At 41.5% G+C, this 17,524-nt stretch overlaps 1 protein-coding gene across 3 annotated transcripts in view; it reads left to right on the top strand.

The window, feature by feature from the left end:
• The window catches only part of xrcc2 (X-ray repair complementing defective repair in Chinese hamster cells 2), a 92,869-nt gene extending 79,872 nt beyond the window's left edge, over positions 1 to 12,997 (top strand). The window contains exon 6 of one of the 3 annotated variants that reach the window (XM_069914799.1): positions 11,553 to 12,988. In XM_069914799.1, coding sequence (XP_069770900.1) covers positions 11,553 to 11,682 — 130 coding nt within the window. In that variant the 3' untranslated portion in view covers positions 11,683 to 12,988. Of the gene's footprint in view, positions 1 to 11,552 lie in introns of all 3 variants that reach the window. The other 2 variants (XM_069914800.1, XM_069914801.1) reach the window with 2 other exon arrangements.
• Positions 12,998 to 17,524: the final 4,527 nt, after the last annotated feature.

Here is a 17,524-nt window from a genome sequence, read left to right on the forward strand (position 1 = left end):
CACTCCCCTCTCACCTTTGCTCTCTTGTTTTAGAATCATCTACCTTGGGGTGGGGGTTGGGAAACTGTGGGCATTCACTTTGTCCATAATTCTCATGATTTTATAAATCTCCACAAGGTCACCCTTCAGTCTCTGATCTAACTTCTCCCTATAACTCAAGTCCTCCATTCCCAGCAACATCCTGGTGAATGTTCTCTGCCCCATTCCAACATATTGATGTACTTCCTCAAAGTGGGCAACCAGAACTGCTCACCATGCTCCAAATGTGGTCTCACCAACAGCTAGTTCAGTTGTATCATAAGGTCCCGTGCTCAACACCCTGTCCAATGAAGGCAAGTGTGCAAAACACCTTCTTCACCACCTTGCCCACCTGAATCACCGATATTCAGGGAACTCTGCTCCTGTACCCCTAGATTCTCCAGGTCTCTCTGTTCTTTTCCATCCATTTGCCTGCCTAAATGTCTTTTCCATGTTGCAACTGTTGCCACTTCTCCCATTTCTTCTGGCAGCTCATTCCTCATAGCCATCACCCTCTATGAAGAAGATGCCTTTCAAGTCCTTTCAAATCTTTTCCCTTTCATCTTAGATCTATGCTGTCTAGTTTGAGATTTTGGGAAAAAGTCTATGATTATTCGCCTTTTTATGTCCCTGATGATTTTATGAATCTCTGGGGTCTTCCCTTGGCCTCCATCACTCCAGGGGGAGAAGAGAATAAAGATTTAGTTGACAAGAACAACTTCCACCCTGACCAGCCAGGTAGGTTTAACAGGCTGATAAATCTCACCTTCCATATTAAATGATGTAGTTTGACATTGATATAATTATATTAATTACCACTCAATGCAGAAACCAGTATATAAATTTGAGATAATAAACTGTGAACTCAAAGTATGTGATTTCCCTGCTTTGTCTTGTTCCCTGTTGACTGTGATCATCTGCTTTATTATCGTTCATGATTAAAGGAATAAATGTGAAGGGTGTCTAAAAGATTTTGAAGGCTTTTGAGCCAGTGAGTGGTCTGTATCAACATGTTGCAGACACAGATGGCTCTGCCCATGTGCCAGGAGCAGCCAATCCTATTTGGCAGAACCTGCTCACTTCCTGGGACAGTTTCCATTACTTTACAGCAGAGATTGTGGCTCAGTTGGTAGCACCCTACCTCGGTGATTGTCATTCGCTCTCGAGACATGGAGTCATAGGAGCACACTGCACAGAAACAGGCCCTTCAGCCCATCATGCCCGTGTCTATCGACACTTATCCCATTTTCTCATATTCGGACCCAACTATTCACTCATGACAACAGCTAAATACCATTCCAACTCCATCTTCAAATATGCAGAGATTGGTGAGAGTGTGGAATGAGCTGCCAGCTGAAGGGGTATATATTGCGACATTTAAGAAAAACTTAGATAGGTACGTGGATGGAAGTGATATGGAGGCTATAGTCTGGATGAAGCTCAATGGGACTAGAGAAAATGATAGTTCAGCCCAGACTTGGTGGGCTGAAGTGCCTGTTTCAGTGCTGCAGTTGTGCACTGGGTATCAGTGATGGAATAAGGAGATTGAAGATCTTGTGGCTTGGTGCCAAGATAACAACCTCTCCCTCAGCCATCATAGACAAAAGAGATGATCATTGATTAGAAGTGAGGAAGCAAAGTTTATATATTGATGGCACTGAAGTCGAAAAAATAGATAGCTTCAAGCTCTGAGGAATAAATATCTCCAATGACCTGACCTTGGACAAATACATCAACGCAAAGATCAAGAAAGTGTACCAACGCCACTGTTTAGAAAACAGAGGTTTAGCTTCTCTTGTCTCAGTACTTACCTTCATCGTGCATGGTGCTGGTCACCGGCACCAGTCGCCGCTGATGACATAACCGAAGCGACATGTGGGAGTAGTAGTGTGAGTAACGGGTGTGTTAAGCGTCAGTATACGGGTGATGCATCACAGATGCAGGAGGAGCATGAGAGCGTCAGGATCCCCCGTGTGGCAGTGAGACAATGAGAAGTTTAGAGGGGTTTGGCTGGGTGGTGTTTGAGAAGTTTGTATAGAGAATAATAAAGTCGACGTCATGATTTGCTGAAAGAAACGAGTGAGTGTATTCTTTCTTTCTTTGTAATCCGTGTTTGTTACACTGATTGTTACACTCTTCCTTGAGCCTCAACATCTTCAACAAGGAACATCATACTTCCTGGGTGCATCACAGTGTGGTGCAAGAGCTGCTCTGCTCAAGATTGGAGGAAGGTACAGAAGGGGATGATTGCAGCCCAGAACATCACTCCCTCTCCATGGACTCCAGCTACATCTCTGCTGTCTAGGAAAGGCAGCCAACATCCCGAAGGACCCATCACATCCCAAACATACTCTTTTCTCTCCCCCCACTGTCCCCCTGCCATTGGGGAGAAGGCTTAAGAGTGTGAAAGCATACACCAACAGGCTTAAAGACAGTCTATTCGCTGCAGCCATCAGATTCCTAAATGAACCTCATATCAGCGCTCTCAAGCTGCCCTTGCTTGGTGCAAATTGATCTTCCTTTTCATTGTAATCCTAGACTCTGTAAATTGTGCTCTTCATACGGCTGTTGGAGATAATCTGTTAGAATACTCACAAAAGGACCCTTCTCACTGTACCAGGTATTTTCTGAAGGGACTCTCATTTGCTTCTCTTTTTCTTATTATTGGGGTACCAGGCAATGCTAATGGCAACTCTGTTTGCCTTCACGACAGGCAAAAATTGATATATATCTTGAATATTGCATTTTTTTGTCTTTTTACATGACTACCAGCCCCCCCACATCTCCATCGGGCACACAAAACTCAAAACGGTCAACCAGTTTACCTATCTCAGCTGCACCATTTCATCGGATGCAAGGATCAACAACGAGATAGACAACAGACTCGCCAAGGCAAATAGCGCCTTTGGAAGACTACACAAAAGAGTCTGGAAAAACAACCAACTGAAAAACCTCACAAAGATTAGCGTATACAGAGCCGTTGTCATACCCACACTCCTGTTCGGCTCCAAATCAAGGGTCCTCTACTGGCATCACCTACGGCTCCTAGAACGCTTCCACCAGCGTTGTCTCCGCTCCATCCTCAACATTCATTGGAGCGACTTCATCCCTAACATCGAAGTACTCGAGATGGCAGAGACCGACAGCTTCGAATCCACGCTGTTGAAGATCCAACTGCGCTGGGTAGGTCACGTCTCCAGAATGGAGGACCATCGCATTCCCAAGATTGTGTTATATGGCGAGCTCTCCACTGGCCACCGTGACAGAGGTGCACCAAAGAAGAAGTACAAGGACTGCCTAAAGAAATCTCTTGGTGCCTGCCACATTGACCACCGCCAGTGGGCTGATATCTCCTCAAACCGTGCATCTTGGCGCCTCACAGTTCGGCGGGTATCAACCTCCTTTGAAGAAGACCGCAGAGCCCACCTCACTGACAAAAGACAAAGAAGGAAAAACCCAACACCCAAGCCCAACCCACCAATTTTCCCCTGCAACCGCTGCAACCGTGTCTGCCTGTCCCGCATCAGACTTGTCAGCCACAAACGAGCCTGCAGCTGACATGGACATTACCCCTCCATAAATCTTCGTCCGCGAAGCCAAGCCAAAGAGAAGAGAAGAGACATGACAATAAAGGAACCTGGAACATTGATTTTGTGATAAGTAAAGTTAAACAAACTTTAAACCGAATCCTTCCATACCAAGCCTATTGAACAATTTGTCTAAATTCCTTCTTAATCATATTTGGTTCCACTGGCAGCATGTTGTAGATATCAACCATGAGACTTCAGCACAAGTTCGGGTAATACTCCCAGGGAAGCACTGAGGCCAATTATTGCCATCAGTGGTGAGGTGTCTTCTGAGATACTAACCTGCAAATTGGTCTCTCATCTAGACACAAGAGAACCTCTGTGGTGATACAACCACTGCACTGGCTGCATTCCCACCAGCCCACTGCAGGGGGCTTCCACTGTACCTACATGTAGGCAACCTGGGAGGCTGGACGCAACTGCTTGCTGTCAATCACCAGCCCGTATAAAGACTCGACCCGGCCCCTTTGGGGACAGTCAGACACATGGAGCCAGGAGTGAACAATTTTAAGCTAATTAAAGCCTGTTGTAGTCTGTGGACATTGTGTCAGAATTATTCACGCAGTAGCGCTCACAAAATCTTTGCTGTTCCAAAGAATATCAAGGTAGATGATTCCCACTTCCCTAGCCATAATTTATCCTTCAATCTTTCAATGCCAAAAGTGATCATTTGACTATTAACATATTGTTGCTTGTAAGTGCTAGTTTTGCCAGTTGTGGCCTTATTGACTGCATTCCAATTGTGATTTGGTTTCAGAAGGACTCAATTGGCTAGAACATAGAATCACGAAATTCATTGTTTTGTGCCAGCATCACTGCAAACTTTTACATAAACCTCCTGTCATGTTGGGAAGAGTAGCAGGTTCAGTGGGTTCACAGAGAGACAAGTCTGGACAAAAGTAACTTTTAATAACACATGAGAAACAAACGGGAGAATGTTAAACGGAACTCGATTACTATTTCACTTAAGCAACGATATAGATATTCACCTTGGACTTCTGTCAGACTCTAACAATGGTAAACCTATACTCAACCCACTCACACTACAAACAGGAACTCTTCCACACACACACACACACACACACACACACTCCAGTTCCCTGACTAACGGGGTTGCAGCTCTGCGAGTGCCGACCTATCACAGTACTAACTGCTCAGTTTCAGTGTAGCGCACACCTTACCTGAAACACTCCAGTGATGTTCACAGTAGTTACCTGGTGGGCCACAAGGCAGAGAGAAAGAAATGTGCTATCCATCGATGTTTTATACATTTTTGATCTGTCCTTCTAGCCATAATGACCCCAGGTGATTGAAATTAGCCAATGGCAAGGTGTGCACTAATGGGTGGCCAGAGTCCAACCTTGATTGACAGGTGATGTGACTTTTGAATAAACTTCAGACAGGGTGGACAATACACAAATTCCAGACAAGCAGGGAGGCCACGTTTCCTCCACACAAAATAAATAAAAATAGAGCAAGAAAAAGAAAAAGGCAAAGTGAGGCCGTGTCTGTGGTTCATTGTTCATTCAGGAATCTGATGGCAGCGGGGAAGTAGCTGCCCTTGTTCATCTTCAGGCTCCTATACCTTTTTCCCAATGGTAGCAGAGTGAAAGGGCATGGCCTGGGTGGTGGGGGTCTTTTAGGATAGATGCTGTTTTCTTAACGCACTGCCTCTTGTAAATGTCCTCGAGGGAATGAAGACTGGTGCCCATGATTTGAAGACCATTAACAAACTTCTGGAGTTCTTCTTACCTGAGCGTTGGCACCTCTGTACAAGACAGTGATGCAAACTGCCGGAATGCTCTCCATGGTACACCTGTAGAAGTGTGCATAGAACAGAACTGGCTCCTCGCCCACATGTCTGTGTCCAACCTGATGGCAAATTAAACTAAATTTCTTCTGCCTGCACACGATCCATATCCGTCTGTTTTCTGCATATTCATGGATCTATCTCTTCTCTTCCATTCTCACCTTGAGCACCGGCATGTCCCAGGGCTGTGTGCTGAGCCCTCTCCTCTATTCCCTTTTCCCTATGATTGCGTTCCTATACATGATTCTAATTCCATAATCAAGTTCACAGATGACACCACAGTGGTTGGCCTGATCAGAGGGGATGATGAGATGGTTGCGTGGTGTGCCGACAACAACTTGGCACTTAACATTCAGAAGACCAAGGAGATCATTGTCGACTTCAGGCATGCTGGAAGCCACACTCATCTCCCTATTTACATTAATGGAGTTGTGGTGGAATGTGCATCAAGCTTCAAATTTCTTGGTGTCCACATTTCCAATAATCTCACCTGGTCCCTGACCTCCTCAATCCTGATTTTAAAAAAAGGTGCAACACCACCTTTATTTTCTGTGGAGCATGAAGAAAATACACAACTGCCCCAGGATACTGATGGATTTTTACTGCTGTACCATTGAGAGTATATTTACCTAAGGCATCTCAGTGTGGTATGTCAATTGTCTCATATCGGACCGTAAAGTGCTTCAGTGGGTGGTGAAAACTGCCTAGCTGATTATTGGCATTGAGAACATCTATCAGGAATGCTGTCTGAACAGGGCAAAGGAAGGATCTCACCCTAACTATGGACTTTTTACTCATCTTCCATCCGGTAGGCACTACAGGAGCCTTTGCTCTTGAACCAGCTTTATTCCCGAGGCTGTGACCCTACTAATCCTTAAATCACAGCGCTGAGTGGTACTGCACTCACATTGTTCTGCCAGTACTTTTATAACTGTTGACTTGCTGAATGCATTGTTTTTATTTGCACATAGTTACATGCATATACCACTATTGCATTAATTGCATTTTATATTTTACTTGGCACAATGACAATAAAGTTGAATGTAATCTAATCTTATCTAAATAAAAGACTCTTGAACACTGCTGTTGTATTCACTTTCTAATCTGGCAGCCCAGTCTAGACACCCACCTCTCTCTGGGTAAAACATTTGTGGACACAAAAGTCTGCAGACATTGTGATGGTAGTGAAACACACACAGAAATGCTGAAGTAACTCAGCGGGCTTGCAGCATCCTTAGGAGGTAAAGATAAGTTAACGACGCCTCGGGCCTGTGCTCTTCTTCAAGGTATAAGAAGGTGTCGGAATAAACAATAAAGACTGGAGACTGGCTGAGGACGAGTCCAGACCAACACCAAAGGTGTTAATTGGGTATGATAAAATGGAGAGGTGAGGATTGATTTTGGCTCTATGAAAATGTACAGAGGGAAAAGGTAAGAGAGAACTGGTGGTAAGGTGACAGGGGGAAGGAGAAGAGGGGGTTCACAGAAACTGGAGGAATCAATATTAACTCAATATCAGGATTAGTGCCTTTGCCAAGAGACAATGAGTATAGCAATAGAATGAGGTGGAGGATAAACATGTGGCTGAAAGATTGGAGCAGGGACCAGGGATTCAGATTTCTGGATCATTGGGACCCCTTTTGGGGCAGGTGGGACCTGTACAAAAAGGACGGGTTGTACTTGAATCCCAGGGGGCCAATATCCTGGCCGGGGGGGGTTACTAAGGCTACTGGGGCGAGTTTAAACTAGAATTGTTGGGGGGTGGGAACTGAACTGAAGTGACTGGGGAAGAGGAGGTTGGCTCAAAAAATAGAGAAAGCTTGTAGACATCTTTCTTTGGCTTGGCTTCGCGGACGAAGATTTATGGAGGGGGTAAATGTCCACGTCAGCTGCAGGCTCGTTTGTGGCTGACAAGTCCGATGCGGGACAGGCAGACACGGTTGCAGCGGTTGCAGGGGAAAATTGGTTGGTTGGGGTTGGGTGTTGGGTTTTTCCTCCTTTGCCTTTTGTCAGTGAGGTGGGCTCTGCGGTCTTCTTCAAAGGAGGTTGCTGACCGCCAAACTGTGAGGCGCCAAGATGCACGGTTTGATAACAAAGGGATATGCTCAGATGAACGGTTTTATGAGTATTGTGAACAAAGTGGATGAGCTTAGAGTGTGGTTCAGTACTTGGAGCTATGATGTGGAGACATCATTACGGAGATTTGGATGGCTCAGGGACAGGATTGGATACTTCAAATGCTGGGTTTAAGATGTTTCAGAAAGGACAGGGAGGGAGGCAAAAGAGGTGGGGCATGGCACTGTTAATCAATGATAGTATCAAGGCTGCAGAAAAAGTGGACATCATGGAGGATTGTCTACAGTCTCTGTAGGTGGAGGTTAGGAACAGGGAGGGGTCAATAACTTTATTGTGTGTGTTTTATAAGCTGCCCAATATGAACAGGGATATCGAGGAGCAGATAGGGAGACAGATCCTGGGAAGGGTGTAGTAATAACACCGTTGTTATGATGGGAGAGTTTAATTACCCAAATATCGATTGGCATCTCCCTAGAGCAAAGGGTTTAGATGGAGTTTGTCAGGTGTGTTCAGGAAGGTTTCTTGACACAATTTGTAGATAAGGCTACAAGAGGAGAGTCTGTTCTTGATTTGGTATTGGGAAATTAACCTAGTCAGGTGTCAGATCTGGGAGAGCATTTTGGAGAGAGTGACCATAATTCTATTTCCCTTACATTGGAGAGAGCATTGGAGAGAGATAGGAACAGACAAGTTAGAAAAGCATCTAATTGGAGTAAGAGGAATTATGAAGCTATCAGGCAGGAAATTGGAAGCTTAAATTAGGAACAGATGTTCTCAGAACAGTATGGAAAAAATATGGCAAATATTTGGGGATATTTGTGTGGAGTTCTTCATAGGTACATTCCAATGAAACTGGTATGCTAGGGTTCAGGAACCCTGGTGTGCAAAGGCTGTAATAAATCTAGTCAAGAAGAAAAGTAAAGCTAACAAAAGGTTCAGGGAGCTGGGTAATGTTAGAGATCTAGAAGATTATATGACTAACAGGAAGGAGCTTAAAAAGGAAATTAGGAGAGCCAGAAGGGGCCGTGAGATGGCCTTTGTGGGCAGGGATTAAGGAAAACCCCAAGGCATTCTACAAGTATGTGAAGAGCAAGGGAATAAGACGAGGAGTCGGAGGAGTGGGTGGCGTCGGAGTTTGGCGGCATTCAGTGCAAGAGGGGCGAGGAGAGAGTGATGGCAAGGTAAGGACTTAAATTAGAGTACTTAATGAGTCTCTGGCCTGGTGGTTCAGGCGAGGAGTCGGCGGCGTCAGAGTTCAGAGGTGTCCAATGGAGGAGGGGCAAGGAGAGAGTGATGGGGTTAATTGGTAGAGGGCCAATAAAAGGAGGGTAAGGTAAAGGAGCGTCCAGAAAGGAGCGGCCCAGCGAGTGAGTGAGTTGGACTTCCAGGTTTTGGCTCAACAGGGTTCAGCGAAAGCAGGCGAGGAGAAAGGTAAGCTGAGTTATTTGTCTTTCTTAATAAGTTCAATATAGAATTCAGAGTTATGCCTATGGGGTTAGTTCTCTGTTCTGGGTGTCAAATGTGGGAACCACGGGTGACTTCCACCCTCCCAAATGGCCATATCTGCACCAGGTGCACCGAGATGCAGTTCCTTAAATACTGAGTTGGGGAACTGGAACTGCAGTGTGATGACCTGCAGCTTGTTAGAGAGTGAGGAGGTAATTGATAGGATCTTCACCCTCCCCAGTGGTCACCCTCCTCAGTGCATGCACCAGGATGCAGCTCCTTAAGGACCAAATTAGGGAGAAGGAGTTGCAGCTTGACGACCTGCAGCTCGTTAGGGAAAGTGAAGAGGTAATTGATAGGACGTACAGGGCGGTAGTCGGGTAAGTGGGCAACTGCCAGGGGAGGGAAGAAAAATGCCAGTATAATGGAGAGCACCCCTATAGCTAGTCCTCTCAGCAACAGGTATATTGTATTGGATGTTATTGAAGGGGATGACCTGACAGGATGGCCACAGTGACCAGGTCACTGGCACTGAGCCTGCACTGTGGTGCAGAAGGAAGGAAGAGGAATACAGTGGTCATAGGGCACTCTGTTGTTGGGGTACAGACAAGGGATTCTGTGAGCCTGATAGATATACCTACATATTTTGTTGCCTCCCAGGTGCCAGGGTGCCAGATATCTCAAATTGGGTCCAGAGTATTCTGAGAGGAGAGGCCTGATGTCCTGGTGCATGTGAGCACCAATGCCATGGATAAAAAAGGGAAGGAGGTCCTGAAGCGGGATTACAGCGAGTTAGGATGGAAGCTAAGAGACAGGACCCCCGGTGTAGTGATCTCCTAATGATTTAGATAAGGGGATTATAAATAACATTAGCAAATTTGCAGATGATACGAAACTGGGTGGCAGTCTGAAGTGTGGGGAGGATATTAGAAAAATCCAGGGGGACTTGGACAGGTTGGTGAGTGGGCAGATGCATGGAAGATGTGGATAAATGTGAGGTTATCCCACCTTGGTGGCAGGAACAGGAAGACAGATTATTATTTAAATGGAGTCAAGTTAGGGAGTGGGAGGAGTCACGTGATGGAGTAGTGGCCGGTAGGAGAATACCAGCCTTCTCTAGAAAAGAAGGAAAAAATTGAGGAAAAACAAAGCCCCAGACACTCAAACCACAACAAATAAAAAATAAAGGTGTGGAGGAAATGGCACCAAAGAAAGAAAAGCCAAAAACAACAGGAAGAAAAGAAGAAAGAAAGACATCAAAAGAGAAAGGTGAAGGCCTTACCTGTACGAAAAAGCAGGGACCTGCCGAGGAAAGAGGAGCCCACTCCCTAAGGTCAGTGGAGACCCTGCAGGGTCACGACCCATCGAATGCAGGACTGCAAAGATGACTCACAGAGCCAAACAGAGGTGCACAACCGCGCACGACAAAGACAATACCAATGGGATGGGGGACCAGCTGTGGAGTGGAACTCTAGAGCACAAACAGCTGAGAATGACCTGACAGCAGGGCTCCCACCTGGAAGATAAAGAAAACAACGGGAACGGGAGGGGTGAGAATGAAAAAAGGAAACTAGAGACACAACAGATAACCAACCCAGAAGAAGAGGACCAACATCAAGACACCACACCATAAAAAAAAAATACCCAACAAACTGAGACAAGCAGCCCAACAAGAAAGTCAGAAGAGACACAGATACAAGGAAGAGAAGAAGAAGACACAAACCCTAGAGCAGATACAGAAGAAGAAGAAGGAGGACATCAAGTTCTGCACAGAGAAATAGAAGATAAAGAGAATGGACAGTACATAGATTTTAAAAATTTTCAAGAATATATGGAAGCATTAAAAGAATGGCTGACATGAGAATTTAGTGAAATAAAAAGAAAAATGAAAAGTACAGAAAAAGTGAGTAGAAAAGAGCTGGTCATAACAGAAATAGGGAAAAGATTAGAGAAGGTGGAAGAACAAGACGCAGCCGTAGAAATGGAAGTGAACGACTTAAAAAGAAACTGATAAAAAGTTAAAAAAACACAGGAGCTGTTAGCTTATAAGATGGATATAATGGAAAACTATAATAGGAGAAACAATATAAAGATAGTGGGCCTTAAGGAAGATGAAGAAGGCAAAGATATGAAAGAATTTATAAAAGAATGGATCCCCAAGGTCCTGGGAATCCCAGAAATGCAGGAAGGAATGGAAATAGAAAGGGCACACAGAACATTAGCCCCTAAACCACAGCCACAACAAATACCAAGATCAATTTTAGTAAAATTCCTGAGATATACAACAAGAGAAAATATATTGGAGAAGGCAATGAAAAAAATGAGAGAAGACAAAAAAAACCACTGGAATACAAAGGTCAAAAAAATTTTTTCTACCCAGACATAAGTTTTGAGCTCCTGAATAAGAGGAAGGAGTTTAACGCAGCAAAATCGATCCTATGGAAGAAAGGGCTATAAATTTATGTTAAGATATTCAGCGGTGGGGGGGGCGTGGCAAGATGGCGTAGGGAGCGGACGTGCCTTCCCGGTCTCCCCCAGGCAGTTATATAAATACCCGTTTTAAGAATATTTCTTTTCTGTTAAAAGTCTTTGTTTTGTTTATCAATTGTTTTTAGTTTAAAATGGCAACAAAGATTAAGGAAAATAGAGTTCAAATACAGAACAAAACTACACTCTCCGACTTTGGAAGAAACTCGGCCTACTTGCCCAGACAGAACCACGGAGTCAAGGCTGGAATCTTCTTAAGAACGGAGCTCATTAATTGGACTGTCAGATAAGCTGGCCTTGGACACCCCTCTGAAAGATGGTGATGAACATTGATTTGAAATGTTTTATGAAGATAAATTGCAGTAATTGGCATTGGTTGCCCGTGAGTTTTAAAAATCCAGATAACATTAAAGTTTATTAGTGATTTTTTTTGGATGGAATATCGGAAGGATGAATTTATTATCTATAAATACAGAACAAAATTACATTCTTTGACTTTGGAAGAAATTTGACCTATTTGCCCAGACAGAGCCGGAGTTGGTGCTGGAATTTTCTCAAGAACAGAACTTATTAAAGTTGATTTCGGACTCCTTTTTGAAAGATGGCGACGAATGTTGATTTGAAATATTTGAAATATTTTCTGAAGATAAACATATATATGGAACTCCTTGACCTGCAATAAGGTTTATCAGTGATTTTTTTTTGGATGGAATATTGGAAGAGTGAATTTATTATCTGTGAGTATGCATACATTGCAAACAGATTTTAATAGTTTTGAAAAGGTTTTTTTTTAAACTAAACAACAAGATCAGTTTAATATTGAGAAAATTGGAAAAGACGGAAACTTTATTAAATTTGGAAACTCAGTAGAAAGAAACTATGAACAAGATTGATGATTTATAAAATTAAAGTCGAAGGAGCAATGTCCAAGAAGAGTTAAAAATTTTGAATAAGTTTTTCTTGAAAATAAACAATAATTTCAACTTAACATTGAGAAGATTGATAAAGTGGAAAATTTGATATTAAATTGGGAAACATAGAAGAAAGAACTTATGAATAACATTGATGCTTTAGAAGATCAAGACCGAAGGAATTATGTTCAAGAAAATTTTAAAAGATTTGAAAAAACTTTTTTTGAAAGTAAGCTACAAATTCAACTTGAGACTGAGAAGAATGGATGATTCGGTGTTGAACTGGGATGTTCAGAGGTGTTTTAATTCAGTGGATGAAATTCAGGAAGACTTGAAAAAAAAAATTTTAAAAAAAACTTTTATTGATTGTAAACAATGTTTAACTCAGTGTTGGGAGGGTGGAAAGGGTGCAAAATTTAATATCAAGTTTGGATTTTCAAAAAAAAGAGTTTATGAATAAGATTGGTTAAATTGATGGACCGGGGTTTTATGGATATAAGAAATGATGATTTTTCGGTTTATACGTGTATTTTGTCTGCCTGGGGGGGGGTGGGGAGGGGGTGGTACTTCCGCTCCCGAAAGTCATATGCCACTTGTGGTTTATACCACACCCATTTGGGTTTTTGGGAATTAACCACCACAAGGTGGTTTCCTAAGGGGTTCGGGGAGGTGGGGGGGGGGGGTGAAAATTTGAAAATTATTTAGTATCTATTATGTAATATTATACTAAGTCAATTTGAAATGAATGTATGGAGATACTATAAATAAATTTAAAAAAAAGATATTCAGTGGTGCTTAAAATAGTTATCCCGGGGCAGCAAAGCAGACTGTTCTCAGATCCGGAGAAAGCACGAGAATTTGCAGAATGCCTGAAAAACAGAAAGAGAGACGAAGAGATGTAACAAGAACAAAGAATGATGACAAACTTCATAGAAAGAAGAAAAATAATGTATAATTAAGAACTAAGGAGGGAAAGAAAAGGGAAGGAAGGAAGTAAGGGGGGAATAAAGAGGGTGAGCTTTGTTATATGTGAAAATAAAAGTCTTTTCTGGAGGGGGTTGGGTGGGAGAGAATAACAGTCACTGCGAAATCAGTTGACGCTTGCAAGCAAGTTTGCAATCCAAATGGAGAGGGGAGTTGTGGTTGCCCGGCAAAGGACATGGGGCAACTCAGAGGGGGGGGGGGAACATTTGGGGTTAAGGGAATTTTAGATGTGGGAATAGTGGAAATATTTTATGTTTTAGAAGTGTTGTCTTACAGTGCGTTCAAAAAAAGAAAACAGAAATGGATAAGGAGGAAAGGTGGTGATGAGGAAGCGGAAATGAGAGGTAAACAAAGTATGAAATGGCCATGTTGAACTATATGACTATAAATATTAATGGAATACATAACCAAATCAAAAGGAAGAGTCTATTAAATTTACTGAAGAAAGAAAAAATTGATATAGCATTCGTGCAAGAAACACATCAAACTGAAGTGGACACAAGAAAATAAGGAGAGACTGGGTAGGGCACGTAATGGCAGCATCATTTAATTCAAAAGCCAGAGGTGTAGCTATATTAATCAATAAAAATGTACCAATCAAACTAGAGGAGGAAATAATAGATCCAGCATGGAGATATGCAATGATAAAGTGTCAAATATATTCAGAATTTTGAAATTTGCTCAATATATACGCACCTAATGAAGAGGATCAAAAATTTATGCAAGATATCTTTTTGAAGATTGCAGATACGCAGGGGAATATACTGATAGGAGGGGACTTTAACCTTAATTTGGACTCAAAGATGGATAAAACTGGAAAAAAAGACTAGCAGAAAGAACAAAGTAACCAAATTTATGGTTAAATCGATGCAGGAACTGCAACCTTTGTATATATGGAGGAGTCAACACCCAAAGGAAAAGGAATACTCATATTATTCAAGTAGACATAAAACATACTCAAGGATAGACCTGTTCCTGTTGTCAGCCCATATCCAAGGGAGAGTTAGAAAAACGGAATATAAAGCTAGATTGTTATCGGATCACTCACCCCTGTTATTAGCAATAGAGCTGGAGGACATCCCACTGAGAATGTATAGATGGAGATTAAACTCCATGCTACTTAAAAGACAGGATTTTAGAGAATTAATTGAGCGACAAATTAAAATGTACTTTGAAATAAATACGGAATCAGTGAAAGATAAATTTATACTATGGGATGCAATGAAAGCCTTCATTAGAGGGCAGATAATAAGTTATGTAACTAAGATGAAGAAGGACTACAATCGGGAAATAGAACAGCTGGAAAGGGAAATAGCATGTACAGAAAAAGAATTAGCAACAAGGGAAGATACAACAAAAAGAAGAGAATTGGCAGACAAAAAAATAAAATACGAAACACTACAAATGTACAAGGTGGAGAAGAACATAATGAAGACAAAACAGAAGTATTATGAGCTAGGAGAAAAAAACGCACAAAATACTAGCGTGGCAGCTTAAAACAGAACAAACTAAAAGAACGGTATTGGCATCAAGGAAGAAGGACAAACAAATTACATATAACCCAACGGAGATCAACGAAAATTCAAGGAATTTTACGAGCAATTATATTGAACTGAGAATGAAGGGAAAGAAGACAAAATAGATGAGTTTCTAGCTAAAATTGAACTACCAAAATTACAAGAAGAGGAGCAAAACAAATTAATAAAATCATTTGAAGTAGAGGAAATACAGGATATATTTAAAAAACTACCGAACAATAAAACACCGGGAGAGGATGGACTCCCAATAGAATTCTATAAAACATTTAAAGACTTATTAATTCCTCCTCTCCTGGAAGTAATGAACCAGATTGAAGAAACACAAAACATGCCAGATTCATGCAAAAGAGCAATAATTACAGTAATACCAAAGACGGGGAAAGATCCACTAACACCAGCATCGTATAGACCAATATCTCTACTCAACTCAGATTATAAGATAATAGGTAAACTATTAGCAAACAGATTGGCCGACTGTGTACCAAAAATAGTAAAACTAGATCAAATTGGATTTATTAAGAAAAGACGAATAACGGACAATATCTGTAAGTTCATTAACTTAATCCATGCAGTACAAGGAAACAAGACGCCAACAGTGGCGGTTGCCTTAGACCAGGGGTCTCAAACTCAATTTACCCGGGGGCCGCTGGAGGTAGAGTCTGGGTGAGGCTGGGCCGCATCAGGTTTTCCACAAGAAAAGCTCTTACAAAAACATTCCAATGTTATCAAATGTCTATTTTTATTTTTTAACACAAAATAAGATGAAAAAATAAATAAGTTAACAATTCATAAGAAAAAAAAATCAATCAGTAATAAATAAATAAAATGAAAATAATTATAATGAAAATAATAATAATACAGCAGATAGAGAAGACTGAAGAAACCACATCTAGTTGCTGACTGGAGAAATGTAATTATTATTATTCATATTCAAATGTCTGTATTAACAGTTCTTTAAACTTTAACTTTCTGAACATGAATGGAACATTGAACATAAACTGTTATGAACATGTCTTCTTCTGCCTACTTCTTACTGCTAGAGATCTGGCAGCGCTTCCTCTCGCATAGCCGAGTCACATTTAGCTTAAGGGAGGAGGCAGTTGAGACCCTCAGTAGGGCTTGAAGATGCTCGTCAGTAAGTCTGGACCTGTACTTGGACTTATTGAAGTTCATGCGCCAAAGCGCGTGAAGCGGGAGCGGCCGCGGAAATTGCGCATGTGCCGCGTGAATATAATGACAAATAGAAAATGCATACAAATATGCTTATATTTGCAATAAGCCCAGCCAATGTCCCGCCCCCGAGAGCAATATACCCCACCATGATTGGTAGGTTCGTTCAGCTCCGCACACAACACTGAAAAGTGCCAATCATATCAAACTCACGGGCCGCACTAACATTAAACTTTCATATTAAAGCGGGGCCACAAACTATCGTCCTGAGGGCTGCAGTTGGCCCGCGGTCCCAAGCTTGAGACCCCTGCCTTAGACGCAGAGAAGAGAAATATATTAATTGGTTTAAAGCATTATATAAGGGACCATTGGCGAAGGTGACAGTAAATGGATATATATCAAACTAATTTAAATTAAGCAGGTCAACTAGGCAGGGATGTCCACTATCTCCCTCGCTGTTCGCGTTAGCTATAGAACCCTTGGCAGAACTGATAAGAAAAGAAAATAAAAGGGATAAAAATAAAAGAGAAGGAATATAAAATCAGTCTATTTGCAGTAGACTTCATAATATACTTAACAGAACCAGAATTATCAATAAAAGAATTACATAAGAAATTGAAGGAATATGGAGAAGTATCGGGGTACAAGATCAACGCAAATAAAAGTGAAGTGATGCCAATGAATAATGCGGATTACACAAAGTTTAAGAAAGAATCACCATTTAAATGGCAAACACAAGCAATCCGATACCTAGGTATTCAACTAGATAATAATCTAGGCCATCTATATAAACTAAATTATCAGCCATTAATGAATAAATTACAAGATGACTTAGAACTTTGGAAAGATTTACCACTAACACTGATGGGAAGGGTAAATTGCATTAAAATGAACATCTTTCCAAGGATACAATACCTATTTCAATCATTACCAATTCACCTAACAGGGAAATTCTTCAAGGAGCTAAAGAAAATAATAAGGAAATTCTTATGAAAAGGGAGGGAAACCGAGGATAGCGCAAGATAAATTAACAGAATGGTACAAGGGGGCTTACAACTACCAAACTTTAAGAATTATTATAGAGCAGCACAATTAAGATTTTTAGCAAACAAGGGAAAAACCAGATTGGACCAGATTAGAGCTAGATAAAATAGGGGAAAAGGTACTTGAACATATACTATATAAGTGGGATGAAAAGCTGGTGCAACATAGGAATTCACCAGTACTGCACCATCTGCTCAACATTTGGAAGAAGATTCACGTAGAAAGGAAAAAAACAAATTATCAACTACCAAAATTATTATTGACACAAAATCAACGAATCCCTTTCACAATAGATAACCTTTCCTTTAGAGAATGGGAGAGAAAAGGGATCAAAAGAATAGAAAATTGTTTTTTGGGAAATAAATTATTATCTTTTGAACAAATGAAGTACAAATATGGTATAACAAATGATACAATGTTTGCATACTACCAACTGAAAACCTACTTAAAGGA

Source organism: Narcine bancroftii, chromosome 1, assembly GCF_036971445.1.
Source record: "Narcine bancroftii isolate sNarBan1 chromosome 1, sNarBan1.hap1, whole genome shotgun sequence".
Classification (NCBI taxonomy): Eukaryota; Metazoa; Chordata; class Chondrichthyes; order Torpediniformes; family Narcinidae; genus Narcine; species Narcine bancroftii.